Genomic DNA, 19,650 nt, shown 5'->3' on the forward strand with positions numbered 1-19,650 from the left:
GTCGAGATTTATTGGCCAGCAGGAGGCGCGATAAGCGACTTTGTGGGGAACCCCTTTGGATTCTGAGCATCCCGTTTGATTATCTGCACTGCACGCTCTGCCTGGCCGTTTGAGGCCGACTTGAACGGTGCCGTTGTGACATGGTTGATACCATTTCCTGCCATGAAGTCCTGGAATTCAATGCTTGTAAAGCACGGGCCATTGTCACTGACCAAGACGTCCGGTAGACCATGGGCGGCGAACATTGCCCGTAGACTTTCTACTGTGGCAGAGGATGTGCTTGAATTGAGAATGTCACACTTGATCCATTTAGAGTAGGCGAGGACTACAACCAAAAACATTTTCCCATGAAAGGACCGGCGTAGTCCACATGGATGCGTGACCATGGCTTGGCGGGCCAGGACCAGAGGCTAAGGGGGGCTTCCCTGGGCGCAGTGCCCAGCTGGGCACGTGTTGCACCTGCGAACACAAAGTTCCAGGTCTGCATCTATCCCTGGCCACCAAACGTGTGACCTGGCAATTGCTTTCATCATGACAATGCCCGGGTGCTCATTGTAGAGTTCTCGGATGAACGCCTCTCTGCCCATCTGGGGCATGACTTCTCAGTTTCCCCATAGTAGGCAATCGGCCTGAATCGAGAGTTCATCCTTGCGCCTGTGAAATGGTTTAAATTCCTCAGGGCATGCCCAGTCCCCATTCAGGACACATTTCTTGACTAAAGACAGTCGCGGGTCTCTATTTGTCCAGACTTCGATCTGACGGGCTGTCACGGTGAGCCTTCGATTTCGAAAGTTTCAACAGCTATGACCATCTCAGCAGCATGCTCGGTTGCCCCCTCGGTGGTGGCTAGTGGGAGCCTGCTGAGTGCATCGGCGCAGTTTTCAGTGCCCGGTCTGTGCCGAATTGTATAGTCATAGGCGGCTAACGTGTACGCGAGCCGACGTATTTGCATTTATGGCCTTGTTGTCGACCAAAAGGGACATTAGGGGTTTGTGATCTGTCTCCAGCTCAAATTTCCTGCCAAACAGGTACTGGTGCATTTTTTTTTTAAACTGCATATGCACATGCAAGCGCTTCCTTTTCTACCATCCCGTAGCCCCTTTCTGCCTGGGACAGACTTCTGGAGGCATAAGCTACCGGCTGTAACTGACCCTTGGCATTAACATGCTGCAACACACACCTGACCCCATAGGACGACACATCGCACGTTAAATCAAGTTTCTTACATGGGTCATATAGCGTTAAAAGATTGTTGGAGCATAACAAATTGCATGCTCTACCAAAAGCCTTTTCCTGGCTGTCCCCCCAGACCCAATCACGATCTTTGCGTAGGAGCACATGTAGCAGCTCTAACAGCATGCTCAATTTAGGAAGAAAGTTAACAAAATAGTTCAGGAGCCCCAGGAACGAACGCAGCTCCATCGTGTTACGGGGTCTGGGTGCTCTCTGGATCGCTTCAGTTTTGGACGCAGTAGGTCTGATCCCGTCTGCTGCTACCCACATCCCCAGGAATTCTACCTCTGGAGCTAGGAAGACGCACTTCGCCTTTTTCAGTCGCAGACCTACCCGATCCAGTCTGCGTAGCACCTCCTCCAGGTTGTGGAGGTGTTCTTCAGTATCGCAACCAGCGATGAGGACGTCGTCTTGAAAAAACACGGTCCTTGGAATCGACTTGAGAAGACTTTACATGTTTCGTTGAAAGATCGCGGCGGCCGAGTGAATCCCGAACGGACATCTGTTGTACTCAAACAACCCCTTGTGTGTCATGATGGTGGTCAGCTTCTTCGACTCACTCGCCAGCTCCTGGGTCATGTAAGCTGAGGTCAGGTCCAATTTTGAAAAAGGTTTGCCACCGGATAGCGTCGCAAAGAGGTCCTCCGCTCTCGGTAGCGGGTACTGGTCTTGGAGTGATTGATGTTGGCCTTGTAATCACAACATATCCTGACCGACCCATCCGCCTTGAGCACCGGCACAATCGGGCTCGCCCAGTCACTGAATTCGACTGGCGAGATGATGCCTTCCCTCAGCAGACGGTCCAATTCACCTTCTATCTTTTCCCGCATCACGTAAGGCACCAGCTCTGGCCTTGTGGTATACTGGCTAGGCGTCCGGGTTTATGTGAATCACTACCTTGGTCCCCATGAAAGTGCCAATGCCGGGTTGAAATAGTGAGTCAAATTTGTCCAGGATCTGTGAGCATGATATTCGCTCCACAGAAGAAATTGCATTGACATCGCCCCATTTCAAGTTCATGACAGCAAGCCAACTCCTCCCCAGCAGTGCGGGACTGTCCCCCGGGACAATCCAGAGTGGCAACCTGCTTTCTGAATCTTTGTGGGTCACAACTACCGTGACGCTGCCTAGCACCGGAATGATCTCCTTTGTATATGTCCGTAGCTGTGCGTCAATCGGTAATAATTTTGGCCTCCTGGCCTTGGACACCCACAACTTGTCAAACTGTTTGATACTCATCAGGGACTGGCTGGCCCCCGTGTCTAGCTCCATTGATACTGGGATGCTACTGAGGAGCACTTTCATCATTATCGGTGGCGTCCTGGTGTATGAACTGTATATGTGCTCCACATGAACTCACTGAACTTCAGCTTCCAGCGATTTCCCCCAGTGTTCATTTGGCCTCGTGGGACTTACATCAGGCCCGTCCTACTCGTTCATCAACCTGGCTGCAGGCTTCTTGCACATACGTGCCAAGTGATCTCTGACATTGCAGTTTCTGCAGGTATATTGCTGATACCTGCAAGCTCTGGCTGTGTGTTTGCCTCCACACCTCCAACATGAGCCGTTGTTGGAAACAAAAGGTCCATTACCAGTCGATCGTCTCTGACTGTCTCTGTAACTGTCCTTAAACGCACCATTGACAGGTGTTGATGGTCCCATTACTAGCCGCATTGTCCCTTGCGATGGCATGAATTGCCATTCAGCTAGCCATTGTCTCTGTTGAATTACCCCTTTGGGTTCGACTACATGCTCGGGCATGTCAGATTGCCCGTCTGCCGCGTTAACAATGTTGACTCCCTGTCCATTTGCTGCATTTAAACCAAGATTTTTGTCAATCATCATTCTGGTCTCTTCCTCCCGAGATAAATGTCTGGGCCATCAAAGCTGCCATTTCCAGGGTCAAGTCTTTGGTCTCAATCAGTTTCCTGAAAACCCCAGCGTGCCCGATGCCCTCAATAAAAAAGTCTCGCAGCATCTCCGCTCTGTATGCGTCTGAGAACTTACATAGGCTCGCCAGTCGCCGGACGTCTGCCACGAAGTCTGGAATGCTTTGCCCTTCTCACCGCCGGTGCGTGTAAAACCGGTGTCTCGCCATGTGCATGCTGCTCGCCGGTTTAAAGTGTTCCCCGATCAACTTACTGAGCTCTTCAAAAGTCTTGTCCGCCAGTTTCTCTGGCGCTAGAAGGTCCTTCATCAGGGAGTACGTCCTGGATCCACAAACCGCCCTGTGTTTGTCGGCCGAATCCTGTCCCAGCCAGTTCTTAGTGACGAAACTTTGGTGTAGTCTCTCAATAAAATCGTCCCAATCATCACCAATCATCACCAACACAGTACCTCTCGTCTGTGCTGCTAGCGGCCATGCTCACGTGGTTTAAATCCCAGTTTCTCGTTGCCAATATGTCCTTACTATACAGTACAAATGCACACGAGGCCCATACTAGAGAGAAGGTCACTCTGTGATCAGTAACCTTTATTAGCCAGCACTGAAGTGATGAAGGTGGGTGGAGCTTCCCCTTTTATACCTGAAAGTCCAGGTTAGGAGTGTCTCCCACAGCTTCACCACCTAGTGGTCAGTGTTCTCACGGTGGACAACTTAGGTCAGTTTATACATGGATTACAATGACAGTGGAATACATGACAGTAACGATGCGGGGGCGGGAAGAGAAGCCGTTGCAGGTGATTCTCTGGCTACAATTAGATAGATAAGAATGGAACCAAGCAAGTGCAGTATCATCCAGCTGGCGACAGTGGAGAGGCGTTAGAGAAGAATAGAGTGGTCAACCGCATCAAGGGCTGCAGACAGATCAAGAAGAATGAGGAGGAATAGTTTGCCTTTGTCACAGTCACAAAGGATGTCATTTGTGATTTCGATGAGTCGTTTCGGTACTGTGGCAGGCACAGAAACGGATTGGTAGGATTAAAACGTGGAGTTGCGGAAACTATGGGCACATTCAAGGACTTTGGAGAGAAAATAGAGGTTGGAGACGGAACTGTAGTTTGCAAGGACGGAGGGGTCGAGGATTGTTTTTTTGGAGGAGATGACTGATGACGGTAGATTTGAGGGAGACAGTACCTGAGGAGATCAGAGGGAGACAGTATCTGAGGAAATCCGTTAACAATGTCAGCTAACATGGGAGCCAGAAAAGAAAGTTGGGTGGTCAGCAGTTTGGTGGGAGTAGGGTCAAGGGAGCAGGAAGTGGGTCTCATGAACAGGAAGAGCTCGGAGAGGTCATACAGGGAGATCAGAGTGAAACTGGAGAAAGATGAGAGGTCAGGGCTAGGGGATCCTTAGAGGAAGTTTGGCCCAGCAGGCTAGGGAAAGAAAGGGAAGAGGCAGCCGAATGGATGGTCTCAATCTTTGAGACAAAGTCGTCCATTAGCTCCTCACACTTATTGTCAGAGGTGAGGGTGGAGACTGGGAAGAGGAGTTTAAAAAGATAGTTAGCAGAGGAGAATAGAAGCCAGGGTTTATCTTTATCTCGTCCAGAATGTTTCTGGAATAGTGAGCAATTTGGGCAGACGAGAGCAGGACCCAATAATGCTTTATGTGGTTCAGCCAGATCTGGCAGTGAATGGCTAAACAGGGCACTATGATTAGATTGAAATTGATGCAGGGTTATAGGGAGAGAGCAGGGCAATGTGATTAGTTTGGGATTGACACAGGGTTAGGGGGAAGAGATAGTAGGGCAGTGGGATTAGTTTGAGATTGATACAGGGCTTTGGGTAGAGAGCAGGGCAATGGGATTAATTTGGGATTGATACAGGGCTATGGGGAGAGTGGTGCAGAGGGACTAAATTTGGATTGATACAGGGCCACGGGGAGAGAGCTGGGTAGTGGGTTTAATTTGGAATTGTTACAGGGCCGTGTGGAGAGTGCAGGGCAGTGGGTTTAGTTTGGGATTGTTACAGGGCCATGGGAAGAGAGCTGGGCGGTGGCTTTAGTTTGGGGTTGTTACAGGGCCATGTAGAGAGTGCAGGGCAGTGGGTTTAGTTTGGGATTATTACAGGGCCATGTGGAGAGTGCAGGGCAGTGGGATTAGTTTGGGATTGTTACAGGGCCATGGGAAGAGAGCTGGGAGGTGGCTTTAGTTTGGGGTTGTTACAGGGCCATGTGGAGAGTGCAGGGCAGTGGGTTTAGTTTGGGATTATTACAGGGCCATGTGGAGAGTGCAGGGCAGTGGGATTAGTTTGGGATTGTTACAGGGCCATGGGGAGAGCGCAGAACATTGGGTCTAGTTTGGGGTTGTTACAGGGGTATAGGGAAAGCACAAGGCAGTGAGGACCTGCCGAATGAATGAGTATTTGGTGCCAACGGCGGCTCATGTCGCAGAGCGGGAGCCGGACACTTACACCAATGGCTGCCAGAGAAACAGCCCGTTCCCGGGACCCACCAACCGGGAGCGAGGGGCGGGTGAAATGATAACCAGTGCCGCCGCCTGTTTCACAGAATTGTCTATATTATCATTATAAGAGTATCAGGGGCCAACCGATCGGCGTCCCAGCAAGCGGCCGGACTCCCGGGGCTGCTGGCCGTGCGCTCGCAACGTGCGCCGCCGCCTACCGTCGTTATCGTCGCTGTGCCGTCTCCTCGACATTTCGAGCTGGTGCCGGGTCAGTAGCGAATTAGAAGCGAAGCCGCTGGCCGGTTTATGTCGCCAGTTAACCGTCCGCTCGCCGTTCCCTTCCCTCTCGGGCCACTCGCACCACCCGAACTAATGGCGGCTCTCCGCACAAGCGCTTCCGGGGTAATACTGGCGTGTTGGGGAGGTGCTTCCGGCCGTGCGGAGCCGTTTTCTTCTCGCTGGGTTTGTAAGAGGTTGGCGGCGATCTGTGTCCTCAGCCTGAGGCTGTGCCTCACTCATTCACCTCGGACTTCCCTCTCTCGGGCTCCAGGCAGCCTGGCCTTGCGCCTCGCTGTCATGGAGACGCCGTTCTATCCCGGCATGCCCGAGCCGGACATTGAGAACTGTGAGAATTGGCGCGAGCTCAACGGCCGGAGGCGCAGGGGGCCGGCCAGGAAAAGGGTGAGAGGCCGGCTGTCGCTGGTGCGGGGAGGTGGGCAGAGTGGGATTGTTGCTGAGGGAAGTTGGGCAGGCGGTGGAGCAAGTAGGGTGGCGGGGCACGTTTCGCGCTGAGCAAAGTGAGGTTGATGGGGAGAGTGGGGTTGGCACTGTGGAAAGGGCTGGGGAAAGTGGGGTTGGTGGGGGCAGGGTTGGCACTGGAAAGTAGGGTTGTGGGGACCAGGTTGGTGCTGAGGAAAGTGGGGTTGGCACTGGGGAAAGTGAAGTTGGTGGAGGCACGGTTGACACTGGAGTAAGTGGGATTGGTAGGGGCAGGGTTGACACTGGGGAAAGGGGTTGACACTGGGGAAAGTGAGGTTGGTGGAGGCACGGTTGACACTGGAGTAAGTGGGATTGGTAGGGGCAGGGTTGACACTGGGGAAAGGGGTTGACACTGGGGAAAGTGGGGTTGGCACTGGGGAAAGTGAGGTTGGTGGAGGCACGGTTGACACTGGAGTAAGTGGGATTGGTAGGGGCAGGGTTGACACTGGGGAAAGTGGGGTTGGTAGGGGCCGGGTTGGCACTGGAAAGTGGGGTTGTGGGGACCAGGTTGGTGGTGAGGAAAGTGGGGTTGGCACTGGGGAAAGTGAGGTTGGTGGAGGCATGGTTGACACTGGAGAAAGTGGGGTTGGTAGGGGCAGGGTTGACACTGGGGAAAGTGGGGTTGGTAGGGGCAGGGGTGGCACTGGAAAGTGGGGTTGTGGGGACCAGGTTGGTGCTGAGGAAAGTGGGGTTGGCACTGGGGAAAGTGAGGTTGGTGGAGGCATGGTTGACACTGGAGAAAGTGAGGTTGGTAGGGGCAGGGTTGACACTGGGGAAAGTGGGGTTGGTAGGGGCATGGTTGGCACTGGAAAGTGGGGTTGTGGGGACCAGGTTGGTGCTGAGGAAAGTGGGGTTGGCACTGAGGAAAGTGAGGTTGGTGGAGGCATGGTTGACACTGGGGGAAGTGGGGTTGGTGGGGGCAGGGTTGGCACTGGAAAGTGGGGTTGGTGTTGACTGGGTTGGTGCTGGGGAAAGTAGGGTGGGATGACACTGGGGAAGTGGTGTAGGGGCAGGCTCTGCACCAGGGCAGTGGGGTTGAGGGAAGGGCTTGGCTGAAGGAAGTGAAATTCGGGATGTGAGGTTGGGGTGGGATAGGCGCTGGGGAAAGTGGGGTTGACGGCTAAGCCTGGGGAAGTGGGGTTGGTGGAGCAGGGTTGGCGCTGGAAAAAAGTGGGTTGGTGCAGGGGAAAGTGGGGTTGGTGGGGCAGGGATGGTGCTGGGGAAAGGGGGTAGGTGGGGACAGGGTTGGCAGTGGGGACAGGGTTGGCACTGGGGAAGGTGGGGTTGGTGGGGACAAGGTTAGCACTGGGAAAGGTGTGGTTGGTGGGAACGGGTTGGCACTGGGGAAAGTGGCATTGATGCTGGAGAAGTGGGGTTTGGTGCGGGCTAGGCGCTGGGGGAAATGGGTGGCCGTTTAATTATCTCCTGTTTTCCATTTAAGAACATTACATTTTACTTCCTCTCCTGGTGTGCATTCCTCCCCTATCCTGCGTTCTGTTCTTTTTTAAACGCTGATCATTTGTAATTTTTTCAGGTTGCGATTAAGAGTCTACTCCTGAAATGGTGATTCATCTGTTCTCTCCAAAGATGCTGACTGACTCACTGATTGTTCCCAATATTTTCTGCTTTTGTTGGTATCAAATTTCCAGTGGCTGCAGTTGCTAACTCTGGTGCTGGGTTTCTTGCCCTCACTGGACAGCGTGTAGTTAATATCGTGATTACGGGACTAAACTGTGTGACTTCAAATCATAAAATGTGGACTTCTTCACATGCTCGACCTTAAGAGAAGTGTACCTGTCACTCCTGCCCAGCGTAGTATACATGGAAACATAGAAAATAGGTGCAGGAGCAGGCCATTTGGCCCTTCGAGCCTGCACCACCATTCAATATGGCTGATCATGCAACTTCAGTACCCCACTCCTGCCTTCTCTCCATACCCCCTGATCCCTTTAGCTGTAAAGGCCACATCTAACTCCCTTTTGAATATATCCAACAAACTGGACTCAACAACTTTCTGTGGTAGAGAATTCCATAGGTTCACAATTCTGAGTGAAAAAGTTTCTCTTCATCTCGGTCCTAGATGGCTTACCCCTTATCCTTGCACTGTGACCCCTGGTTCTGGACTTCCCCAACATCGGGAACATTCTTCCTGCATCTAACCTGTCCAATCCCGTCAGAATTTTATATGTTTCTATGAGCTCCCCTCTCATTCTTCTAAATTCCAGTGAATATAAGCTTAGTCGATCCAGTCTTCATATGTCAGTCCTGCCATCCCAGGAATCAGTCTGATGAACCTTCGCTGCACTCCCTCAATAGCAAGAATGTCCTTCCTTGGATTAGGAGACCAAAACTGCACACAATACTCAAGGTGTGGTCTCACCAAGGCCCTGTACAACTGCAATAAGACCTCCCTGCTCATATACTCAAATCCTCTCGCTATGAAGGCCAACATGCCATTTGCTTTCTTTACTGCCTGCAGTACCTGCATGCCTACTTTCAATGACTGATGTACCGTGACACCCAGGTCTCGTTGCATCTCCCCTTTTACTATAATCTGTCACCATTCAAATAATAATCTGCCTTCCTGTTTTTGCCACCAAAGTGGATAACCTCACATTTATCCACATTATACTGCATCTGCCATGCATTTGACCACTCACCTAACCTGTCCAAATCACCCTGCAGCCTCTTGGCATCCTCCTCACAGCTCACACTGCCACCCAGCTTAGTGTCATCTGCAAACTTGGCGATATTACATTCAATTCCTTCATCTAAATCATTAATATAAATTGTAAATAGCTGGGGTCCCAGCACTGAACCTTGCGATACCACACTAGTCACTGCCTGCCATTCTGAAAAGGATCCGTGTTGCTCAACTAATGCCCTCTGAGTTTCTGAATACAATCACCAACCTTCTCAGGGCAATTAGAGATCGGAAATAAATGTGACTCACATCGTGCAAAGAAACAAAAAAAAAATTGAGTCTGGAGGCTGAGTCATTTGAGATGAGTATAGGCCCAACCTGCTTAACCTTTCTGCATATGACAACCCCTTCATCTCGTGAACCTTCTCTGAACTGCCTCCAATGCAAGTATATCCCTCCTTAAATAAGGAGACCAAAATTACGCAGTGCTTCAGGGCATTGGTGAGTTCAGAGAAAGTTCACGAGGTTGATTCCGGAGATGAAGGGGTCTTATTGAAACGTGGAAGATTCTGAGGGGGCTTGAGCGGGTAGATGCAGAGAGGATGTTTCCCCTCGTAGGGGAATCTAGAACTAGGCATAGTTACAGAATAAGGAGTCGCCCATTTAAAATGGAAATGAGGAAGAATTTCTTCGTGAATCTTTGGAATACTCTACCCCAGAGAGCTGTGGAGCTGGGTCATTGAATATATTTAAGGTGGAGATAGACAAATTTCTGAATGATAAGGGAGTTGAGGGTTATGGGGAAAGGGCAGGGAAGTGGAGTTGAGGCCAAGATCAGACCAGCCATGATCTTACTGAATGGCGGAGCAGGTTCAAGGAGCCAGATGGCCCACTCCTGCTCCTATTTCTTATGGTATAATGTGGGAATTAGAGGGGTTTGGGGAAGAAAGTTAGAGGCTGAATGGGTTGTAGAATCTAGTATTCTTCTGTATTTTCACTGTAAATATGAAATCAATAAATCTTTGGCCAGTGCAGCTTGCTCTTTCCACTAATTTTCCTTATCCATGGCTCCATTTCATTCCGTACCATCCAAAAAGTCTACAACAAATGCCAATAGCAAAGGATTGAAACACTGCTTCTCCCCAGACTGTTGTTGTCTGGAACTATGTATGCATTTACATATAATTTTTTTTTAAGTTATGTAAGTAATTTTGAGACATGACGTGGGATATCATCATCATAGGCAGTCCCTTGGAGTCGAGGATTACTTGCTTCCACACTAGAAATGTGATCTCAGGTGACTGAAGAGTTCAATGCGGGACCTACAGGCTCTGTCACAGGTGGGGCAAACCGTGGTTGAAGGAACAGGTGGTTGGGGTGCCTGGTTGTCACGCGTTCCTTCCGCTGTCGATGCTTAGCTTCAGCTTGCTCTCGACGAAGAGACTCAAGGTGTTCAGCGCCTTCCCAGATGTTTTTCCTCCACTTTAGACAGTCTTAGGCCAGGGATTCCCAAGTGTCGGTGGAGATGTTACATTTTTTTCAAGGAGGCTTTGAATGTGTCCTTGAAGCATTTCCTTTGCTCACCTGGGGCTTGTTTGCCGTGTCGGAGCTCCAAGTAGAGCGCTTGTTTTGGGAGTCTCGTGTCAGGCATGCGGACGATGTGGCCCGCCCAGCGGAGCTGATCGAGCGTGGTTCAATGCTGGGGATATTGGTCTGAGCGAGAACACTGAAGTTGGTGCGCCTATCCTGCCAATGGATTTGCAGGATCTTGTGGAGGCAGTGTTGGTGGTACTTCTCCAGTGTTTTGAGGTGCCTATTGTACATGGTCGATGTCTCAGCCATATAGGAGGGCGGGTATCACCACTGCTCTGTAGACCATGAGCTTGGTGCTGGGTTTGAGGTCCTGGTCTTCAAATACTCTCTCTCCCTCAGGTGACCGAAGGCTGCACTGGCACACTGAAGGTGGTGTTGGAGCTCATCGTCAATGTATGCCCTTGTTGTCAGTAGGCTCCCGAGGTATGGGAAATGGTCCACGTTGTCCAAGGCCTCGTCGTAGATTTTGATAAACGGGGGGCAGTGCTGTGTGGCGGGGGCAGGTTGGTCGAACTATTTAGTGTAAGGCCCATGCTCTCGTACGCCTTGGTGAAGGTGTTGACGATGGCTCGGAGTTCAGCCTCCAAGTGTGCGAAGACGCAGGCATCGTCTGCGTGCTGTAGTTCGATGACCGAGGATGGGACGACCTTGGATCTGGCCTGGAGGTGACGGAGGTTGAACAGACGCCCGTTTGTCCTGTAATTTAGCTCCACTCCAGCGGGGAGTTTGCTGAGGGTGAGATGGAGCATTCCAGCAAGGAAGATCGAGAAGAGCGTTGGTGCGATAACTCAGCCCTGCTTGACCCCGGTCCAAACGAGGAATGGATCTGTGGTGGATCCGTTGGTCAGGATCACGGCTTGCATGTCATCGTGGAGCATGCGGAGAATGATGACAAACTTTTCAGGGCAGCCGAATCTGAGTAGGACGCTCCCTAATCCCTCATGGTTGACAGTGTTAAAGGCTTTTGTGAGGTCAAAGAAGGCTATGTACAATGGTTGGTGCTGTTCCTTGTATTTCTTTTGTATTTACCGTGCGGTGAAGATCATGTCCATTGTGCCCCTTAGTGGGCGAAATCTGCATTATGACTGAGAGGAGTTCTTCAACCACAGGAAGAAGGCGATTCAGGAGGATTCTTGCGATGACTTTCCCGGTTGTCGACTTGGGAGGAATAGGTGACTTTGGACCAATGGTTCCCAAAGCTTTCCACCACTGTAGTTTCCTCACCTCATGTCTGGGTCTGTTGTAGACTAATTGATAGAAATTGATTGCTATGACTAGTCAGCAACTCCATTATCGTTTCATACAACTAACAGGATGGAAGAAGGTGATCTAGTTGGGCCTTGGTATTTTTCGTGTCTCAATTCCTTTCTTCCTAATGAATAGTTAACCACAAATTATGGTTTTTGATGCAAGCATTAGTCGCATACCTGGAATATGTAAAACCCCGCTATGATTTGTGATCAAAAAATGTCACTAGGAATTAAGTTCATGAGACATCTATCTTTGATGAAGGTGGCTTTTACCTGTAATGCCACCTGATATTAAAAAATGCCTTTAACCTTGCAATGTTATACCTTTTCATTCTTCTATTATGCATTAGTTAGTGGTGATGGATGTTACTTACAATGTTTTATAAACTTTTATACTGGTGCTTTCTAGTCTAAGGAACACAGCAATTTTACTTGCACAAAACAACATTTTGACTGGCATGTTGCCTGTTCTTTAGCATAATTTCTATAATCCATTTTTGGAATGCTTCCTATGATGCGGAATACTGCTTGAAGCCTGATATTTGCACTTGTACAACAGCAAAATTTCACAGATCTAGGAATATCCCAATCTACATGCTTGCTCCTGAACATAAAAACAAGGAATTAAAAGCAAATAATTTCAAAAACCCTGGTGAGCATTTTATTAGGTGTTTAAAATAAATTTCCGTAGATTAATTTATAACTGGAAAGGAATATTGATTTTATTGTGACCGGCATTATGGACTGAACAATCTACTATCTGTAGTGATCCATGAAGAATTGCATGTGTGCTTTCTAGTAAATTAGATAAGGCAATCCATCAAATGTAAGCCTGTGATTTTCCTTTCTGTAATATACTTTCATTTACATGTAACCTTATTTTATAGGCATTTGCCCTTTTTATCAAATCAAGACAATTCGGCAATGCATCATCACAAGACATGGGTGGTCAGAACATATACTGGGAATGCTGTGGACAGCAGTTTGAAGAAGAGGTGGGCATTCACAAGCATGTGGCAAATGAACATATGCCTGATGTTCTACAACAAACTGAAGCTATTTTTGAGGTGTTGGCACAAAATAACACCAAGTTGACAAAAAAGCATGATTCCTCAGATAAAGTTGCATTGCCAGAACACAATGGAACAGAGGAAGAGTTTGATATATCCGCATGGTTACCTGATACAAGTCACATTAACTTTGATGAAATAGCATGGTAAGAACTTTATAAGTCTATATTTTATTTGTATTTTGGTTGAAATGAAATAATTCTGGAAACACTTTACTCTGTTTTTCTTACACCTCTGCACTTTTAGACTTTGCTGTTTGGAAAAGCCAGTGTCTTTAAATTTGGAACTGCTGAGTTGTTAGAAAATGGACAGGTTTATTTTGCAATGCTTTGTATCATTGGATAAAATTATCCTCCGTAATAATTTGAAAAGACTTGATCAGACATTCATAAAATTTCAAAATGATTTTCCGAATTGAGTTGGCAGTTGACTTTGCAGTTCCCTGTGCTGGAAACAATCTGTGTCACATTTGTGGGTCTCTAAACAATGAAATTAACCTTTTTGTTTTTCAGTATTGCCAAATTTCAGTCGTGCCTCTCTCACGCTGTCCCTGGGTTCCTTTAAATGAGCATTAAAAATACCCAAACTTCTGGTGTCATTTACTAAGATAGGGACATGGCACGAGCTCCCTCTGCCTAACTCTGGCCATCAACATTTTAAGTGGAGCAAAATGAGCAAAAGCATAAATAAACTGGAAGTGATAAATCAGTAAATAAGCTCATAAATTAACAGGAGCTACCCACCTCTGATTTCCTCATGCATCATCAGCAATGGCTGTACTGCTGAAAAGTTCACCAATGGTGGATGGGGCTTTACACTCCATTGATACAGCAACCATTTTAGTGGAGATTTGACAGTTTAGAATGGAAATATCCACCTTCCTCATAACTGGATAAGTTTATAAACTTCATGGGACTGGTTGGCAGCATTTAACACATTGGCACTGCCATTTCACCTGTGTCTGGGTCAAATCCCTCCCTTACTGATGGGATGAATATCTGTTGCTTCTGCTTGCTTTAAAGATACTACGGGCTAGAATTTACATAAAATCCGCCACCGCCGGATTGCCACCCAAAAGCTCGCTAAGATTCTTAAGTTAATGCTGGTGAAAATTAGCATTTTAAAAAAAAAGGAAAAAATACCCCCTGGTGAGAAGAATGGGTCTTGCACGCCGATTCCCGGTGGGAAACGCGATCCTGGGCAAATTGAGCGATTCTTAATCAAAATGGGTGGTGATTACTCAAATTTAGACTGGGGCTGCGGGTTGGACCTGAGGGGGGGGGGGACACTTTTCCAAAAAACAAAATAAAATCAGAAAACATTCTCTGGACCCTTTTCAATTTAATCGCTGTAAAAGAATTAAAAAATAATTATAAAAAGCACTTACTCTTTTTTTGTAGGGCTACTTACCACCCAGCTCCGGCTGCTTTTCGTGGGCATTTATTTCAATCTTACCTATGGGTCACCGCTGAGCCCAAACTTAGGCGGTAGCGGTTTTTTCGATGGTGCACGCCGGCGGTCCACTCCCCAGCAATATTTCGAAACCGCCAGCGGAACTCTGTGAAATGGAATGGAAATTTTCGCCAGGTGGTTTTCCGCTGAGAAAACCGGCGGAAATAGAGTGGAAATTCTAGCCCGCATGCGTATGTTTGGGCATTCTGAGCCCAGTTCCCAATCCGTTAAGATTCCATGGCACAAAACTGACCATAAATTGGTATCATGGCAATCTTAGTCAGTTTAAAAGGTCTTCAAATGTGAAAGTGATTTTAAAAAATCATACTGGTGCAATTTTAACCCCTCTGCAGTTGCAGATGAAACAAATTATTGGGGCTGTGTTGAGGGAACTTTGCTTTGGATGTCGTTCTTGGAGTCCATAAGCTGAGACTTGTCATGCTTTATGTTGACATTGAGATTGAAGTGCTCCCTACTGGCATTTATATATACCTTTTGTGCTGAGCTAAAACCCCACCCGAATATAAAAAAGGTTGTTGATCTGCAGTATAATTTTTATATAGTGGTATTGTAACATGATGGATTTACCTGGATTTTTTAATCACTCAAACTAGGCCTTAATTTAACTGGTCTGTGATGAGAATTTTACACACAATCATAATAACAAAGCAACTAATTCTGCTGTACTGATCCATGAGGAGGCATTGTGTATCAGTATGAAGGATTGACAAACAATGTTATACATGTTATACATGTTATAAATGCTGGGAAGTACAGCTCTGCACTTAAGACTGCCGGCAGCTGCGCGCGTGTGCAGTGGCTCCTGGCCCCCAGATTCTGTGTGTGGGAGGGACCCGAAGCACGCCGTCCCTAGCCCTGGCCGAATGGGCTCCTGGAGCAGGTGACCGACTATACGGAGGGGAAGGAGGCCCTGAGCTCAGACCTGGAGACGGCAAACAAGAAAGTGAGAAGGAGCTGGCAAAAGTGACTATCAAGAAGGAAGATGTCGATTGCTCTCACTGACTGAGGCCATCGAGTGTTCCTTGGGACTGTCTCTGAGATGTTCGGAGGGGCGGGGGTAGCAGGAAAGCAAAGAGATTGGGGGCAAGACGCAAGTAGGATGGACCTGGGCAGGCTCGTCTGTTTAACATTGCCCCCTCTTCTCTCTCTCTCTCTCTCTCTCTCTCTTTCTCCCCCCCCCCCCCCCCCCCCCCCCCCGCTGCGCTCATGACCCTATCCCTGGCCGAATGGTCTGCCGCTGCTCGCTGCCTGCGTGTGCTTGCTGCTGGAGGGCTCCCGGTGCTCCCGAACTGGTAGGTGAAGTAGGAACTTTTAATTTCTTATTTATTGATTTTTAAAAAAAATTTTATTGATTGATTTTATCATTTATTATTGATGATGGTTCTTTATTTTTAAAAGTGAAGGTGTTTAGTGCTCTTTCCCTCCCCACCCCAGCTCTGGCTAGCTGCGCTGATTTCTTAACTCTACACAAGGTTTTTCATGGCGTACAAAAGTGGACACTTACTCCGTTCTAAGTTAGTTTGGAGTAACTTTTCACAGTCTAAACTTGCAAAGCAGGTGTAAAAGGCTGGACACGCCCTCTTTTAGAAAAATAACTGAACTAAAACGTAACTAAACTAACTCACTGAAACTGGAGCAAACTAAATGTGGAGAATTGCAATTTCTAGGATACTCCAAAAAAAACTAGTTGCTCCAAAAATATAGGAGCAAATCCAGTTGAAACTTGGGCCCATTAAGTGCACAGAGGTAAGACAAGCTTTAGTTCTAGAAAAGAAAAATCCTGTGAAGCATTACAGGAATTAATGTTAAGATGGCTATTAGTCACAGTAAATACTCTCTCCATCATACCACCCTTGGAGCAAGAAATTAATCCAGATGATGGCAAATGGTTAGATTCTTAGTCGCATCTGGCCGTAAACCTGCTTGGTCAACTTTCCTCATAGCAAGCTCACTGCACTCCAGTAGCCCAGTTAATGAAATATGTCAAGCTTGCCGAAGCTGCTTTGATCCTTTGATAACTGTAGTTTTGCACGAGCGTGTGTACCTACCCATTGAAGACATGGCTACATGCTATTTGTAGTTTATGATTTGAAAAGCAAACATTGTGCTTGTCCTTTGTATTCATTGGGAAGCTAACCTGCAGGCTCTGGTCACGGTTAAGCTTTCCACCCAAACCTTCAACCCTAACATTCGACATGTAGAAGAGATTACTGATACTACAGTGTACTGTGCTATAGATTGGTAATGTTCATGATTCCCCATAAGGCAAGGTGTCAGTCTCAGCTGCTCTGTTAGCGTGAAACACAAAACAATCCTCAAAAGCCTCCTTCATTGGGAGAAAAGGGAACTCTGAGGATAAGCCCCTCCAATCCACTCTCCCCACAACTACTAGCAGCCGGATCAACTGCGTCATTGGTCGAAACCTGGGTGTGATATTGTTCTTCAGTGGGAGCCTGCCAGTGTGGTGAGGGAAATCACATGGTGCTGCAGCGGACCCCAAAATATGCCAAGTACAAATTTGAAATTGATTCTGCCTGAGCCCAGCCGCACAGCATTGGCAGTCAGAGAGGTGGGAAAGGTCAAATCATTTATCATTGTTCCATCAGAGCCCATTCCGCCTGTCTCCTGTCACCATAATACAACAAGCCCTCCTTTCTTACCAGAGTAGAGACGAGAACAGTGGGGAATCTGCCAAGATCTATGCCCCATTTATATGTGGCAGCTTGGGTGACTGCAATCATGAACAGAGAATTGGAGAACAATGCGAGCAACCATTTTTTGGGGGGAGGGATTCACTGGAAGGCCTCCCAGTCCCTGCCCTATTTTCTTTGATTTCCCCATCCCAGCACCACCATCTTTCACACAATAATATTGAGAACTTATTGGGAAGGACAAAGAAGTAGGACAAGATCTTTCTCCATTATCCCTGTGTGTAGGAAACTATGGGCCCGAAGTTGATGACCATGCTGTCGGGTTTTTCGGTGGTATTTCCTTGTTTTGGGCGGTCTTCCATTCGTTGGGAGTTTCATCAGGGCCTTACACCGACGGTTTTGAAATACCTCTGGGGAGCGGACTGCCGGCATGCAACACTGGGAAAACCACTCCCGCCCGAGTTTGGTGGGAGCGGTGCTCTGTACTACTTGTTGGGGGGGGGGGGGGACGCCCAGTCGGACAAGCCTTCCGATGGACGGTAGGTATGAAACCCTGCAAAAAAAAAAGTAAGTGAACCTTTTTTTTTCTAATACTTTTGCAGCGATTCACTGTTCCTCTGAACGTTTTCTGATCTAGTTTTTATTTTTTGAAAAAAAATATTTTGTGTTCCCCCCCCCCCCCCCCAGGCCGACTCCAGCCTTGGACTTAATTCGATCAGGACCACCGAGAAACCACTTGCAACGCCCATTTTTCCCGTCGGGCGTTTTTTTTTTCTGTTTTTTTTTTCACCAAACTTCTGCCCAAAGTACCGCCATGATCCTAGCGGTCCTTTCGACGGTAAATGGGCGGAACTTGCCTTTGATCAATTTCGGGCCCCGTATTATTAAATGAGTCAGCCCAAGGGGTGTTACCACTGAGTAAACCAGCTTTGTACTGATACATATTTACAGAAGATGTCTGGCAGAATAATAGCTTTCTATAGTTCTTTGCAAGATGAGGTTGGAGCAGATAAAACATATTTCGCTTATCCAGTAGCTGTGCTTAAGCTTGCATTTGGTCTGTACTCTTCCAGGCTGTGTGAAATATTATTGCTTCAATCAGTATTCACTCACACCCAATCTTCTCTGTCACTGTGCCTTCCCCAAATGGGATTTGCTTAACATGTTCCAAAACCGATCTCTTGCACTCGCATAGTTTTAACTATGTTTCAGTCCTTTTTTTTTTATTCCTACATTTTTCTGTGGATTTGTTTTTGATTTTGGTCAAGTGAAATCATTACCATTGGGTTACTGCAGAGTGGGTTGAAAGCTACTTGCCAGATTCTAATAATAAATATTTGTTTACAAAAGCTGTGCGGAGCTTCCTGTGGCTCAGTGGGTAAATGTAAATCCTAGTGTGCAGGCAAGGAGAGCTCCAGGTCAGGTCAGCTAGAGTGGGAAAAGAGAAGGCACTAAAACTGGATTCAGGCCGCAGAGACCAAAAATCAACCAGGGTGCTTGTTCCTGATCCAGTGACGCCTGCTGAAAATGTGGATGAGCTCAGATGTGGTGGGTCCACATTTGAATAGCCCACCGAGTATAATTTTCTAGGCTCTCTCATTCAAAATGTCTACTTGGGAGTCAACAGAGTGTTGCTGGCACCCTTCCTCTGAATGAGTTGCCACTGGGGTGGGTCAGCATCAAGGCAGGGGTCGAGGGGTGGCGGTGGATAAGGAAGCATTTAAACTTTCCTTGTGAGTTAGGTAGTCTAGCTGGCGACGGTTGATTAATTTGCAGCTCCATTGTGCTTCTGTATAGCTAGCTAGGCTGTTTAAAAATTATCTCCTGCTAAATTAGCTTATCTTACATTGTAATTTTTTTTCTTACAGATTAAAAGGCTTTCTGATACTGTAGTTTTGGTTGTTGCATTTAGAAAGTGTTGTTGTGTTCTAGTGCAGCAGGCGAAGTGCTATTGTATTACTCTTATTGTGATATAGAGGAGCCACAAGTGATCTGCGCCTGGCAGAAAGCCCTGTGTCATCAGTTGCACCTTACAGGCAAGGTAGGAGATGGATGTCTTTTGTGTCTAGGTTTTTTTTGTATCCCCAAATTACTCAGATTTTTCTGGTGTTCGTCTCCGGGATCTGGGTGGCCACTATAATGATGCTCTTCTAGGGAACATCAGTAAGGTTTTAGCAGTGTTGCACAATATCTGGGCTGTTGTGATTGTCACTTAAAATGAAACTGATTAAGTACCGCTGTAGAAAATACACTGCTGGCTACAAGGAGAGCTGAAGGAACTCCAGGACAGAGTAAATAGCGACTGAATTGCAAGTATCTACCAATGTAACAGTCTCTATATATCCTTAAACAGCACTATGGTAGTCCTGGATGCTAATCCAGTCATACAACTTAATGTTAAAAATACTAAACAGCTGTTTGCATGTCCAGTATTTCTGTCATCTGAATCCTGAAAGGGTATTTCATCTTTCAAGATGTTTGTACCTTTTATTCATATCACAACTGCAGAAGTGTGCATTTTTAATACTGTATTTTAGAAAGTGAAATTAGGAAATATTTTCTAAATTGTTATATGCAAGTAATAGAAAATTAATAATTAGTAATAGACAAAAAGCAGGCAACTATAGACCA

The 19,650-nt window shown here is 47.4% G+C and overlaps 2 protein-coding genes across 2 annotated transcripts in view; one reads left to right on the forward strand and one right to left on the reverse strand.

Annotated features, from left to right (window-relative positions):
• The window catches only part of LOC139264372 (nuclear cap-binding protein subunit 1), a 95,760-nt gene extending 89,655 nt beyond the window's left edge, over positions 1-6,105 (reverse strand). Inside the window, exon 1 of the mRNA XM_070880713.1 lies at positions 5,798-6,105. Within this exon, the coding sequence (XP_070736814.1) occupies positions 5,798-5,831 (34 nt within the window). The 5' untranslated portion in view covers positions 5,832-6,105. The remainder of the gene's footprint in view (positions 1-5,797) is intronic.
• The window catches only part of LOC139264376 (thiosulfate sulfurtransferase/rhodanese-like domain-containing protein 2), a 32,154-nt gene continuing 18,531 nt past the window's right edge, over positions 6,028-19,650 (forward strand). Inside the window, exons 1-3 of the mRNA XM_070880727.1 lie at positions 6,028-6,260; positions 12,713-13,041; positions 18,952-19,060. Of these exons, the coding sequence (XP_070736828.1) occupies positions 6,156-6,260; positions 12,713-13,041; positions 18,952-19,060 (543 nt within the window). The 5' untranslated portion in view covers positions 6,028-6,155. The remainder of the gene's footprint in view (positions 6,261-12,712; positions 13,042-18,951; positions 19,061-19,650) is intronic.

The sequence above is a fragment of the Pristiophorus japonicus genome, chromosome 1 (assembly GCF_044704955.1).
Source record: "Pristiophorus japonicus isolate sPriJap1 chromosome 1, sPriJap1.hap1, whole genome shotgun sequence".
NCBI lineage: Eukaryota > Metazoa > Chordata > Chondrichthyes > Pristiophoridae > Pristiophorus > Pristiophorus japonicus.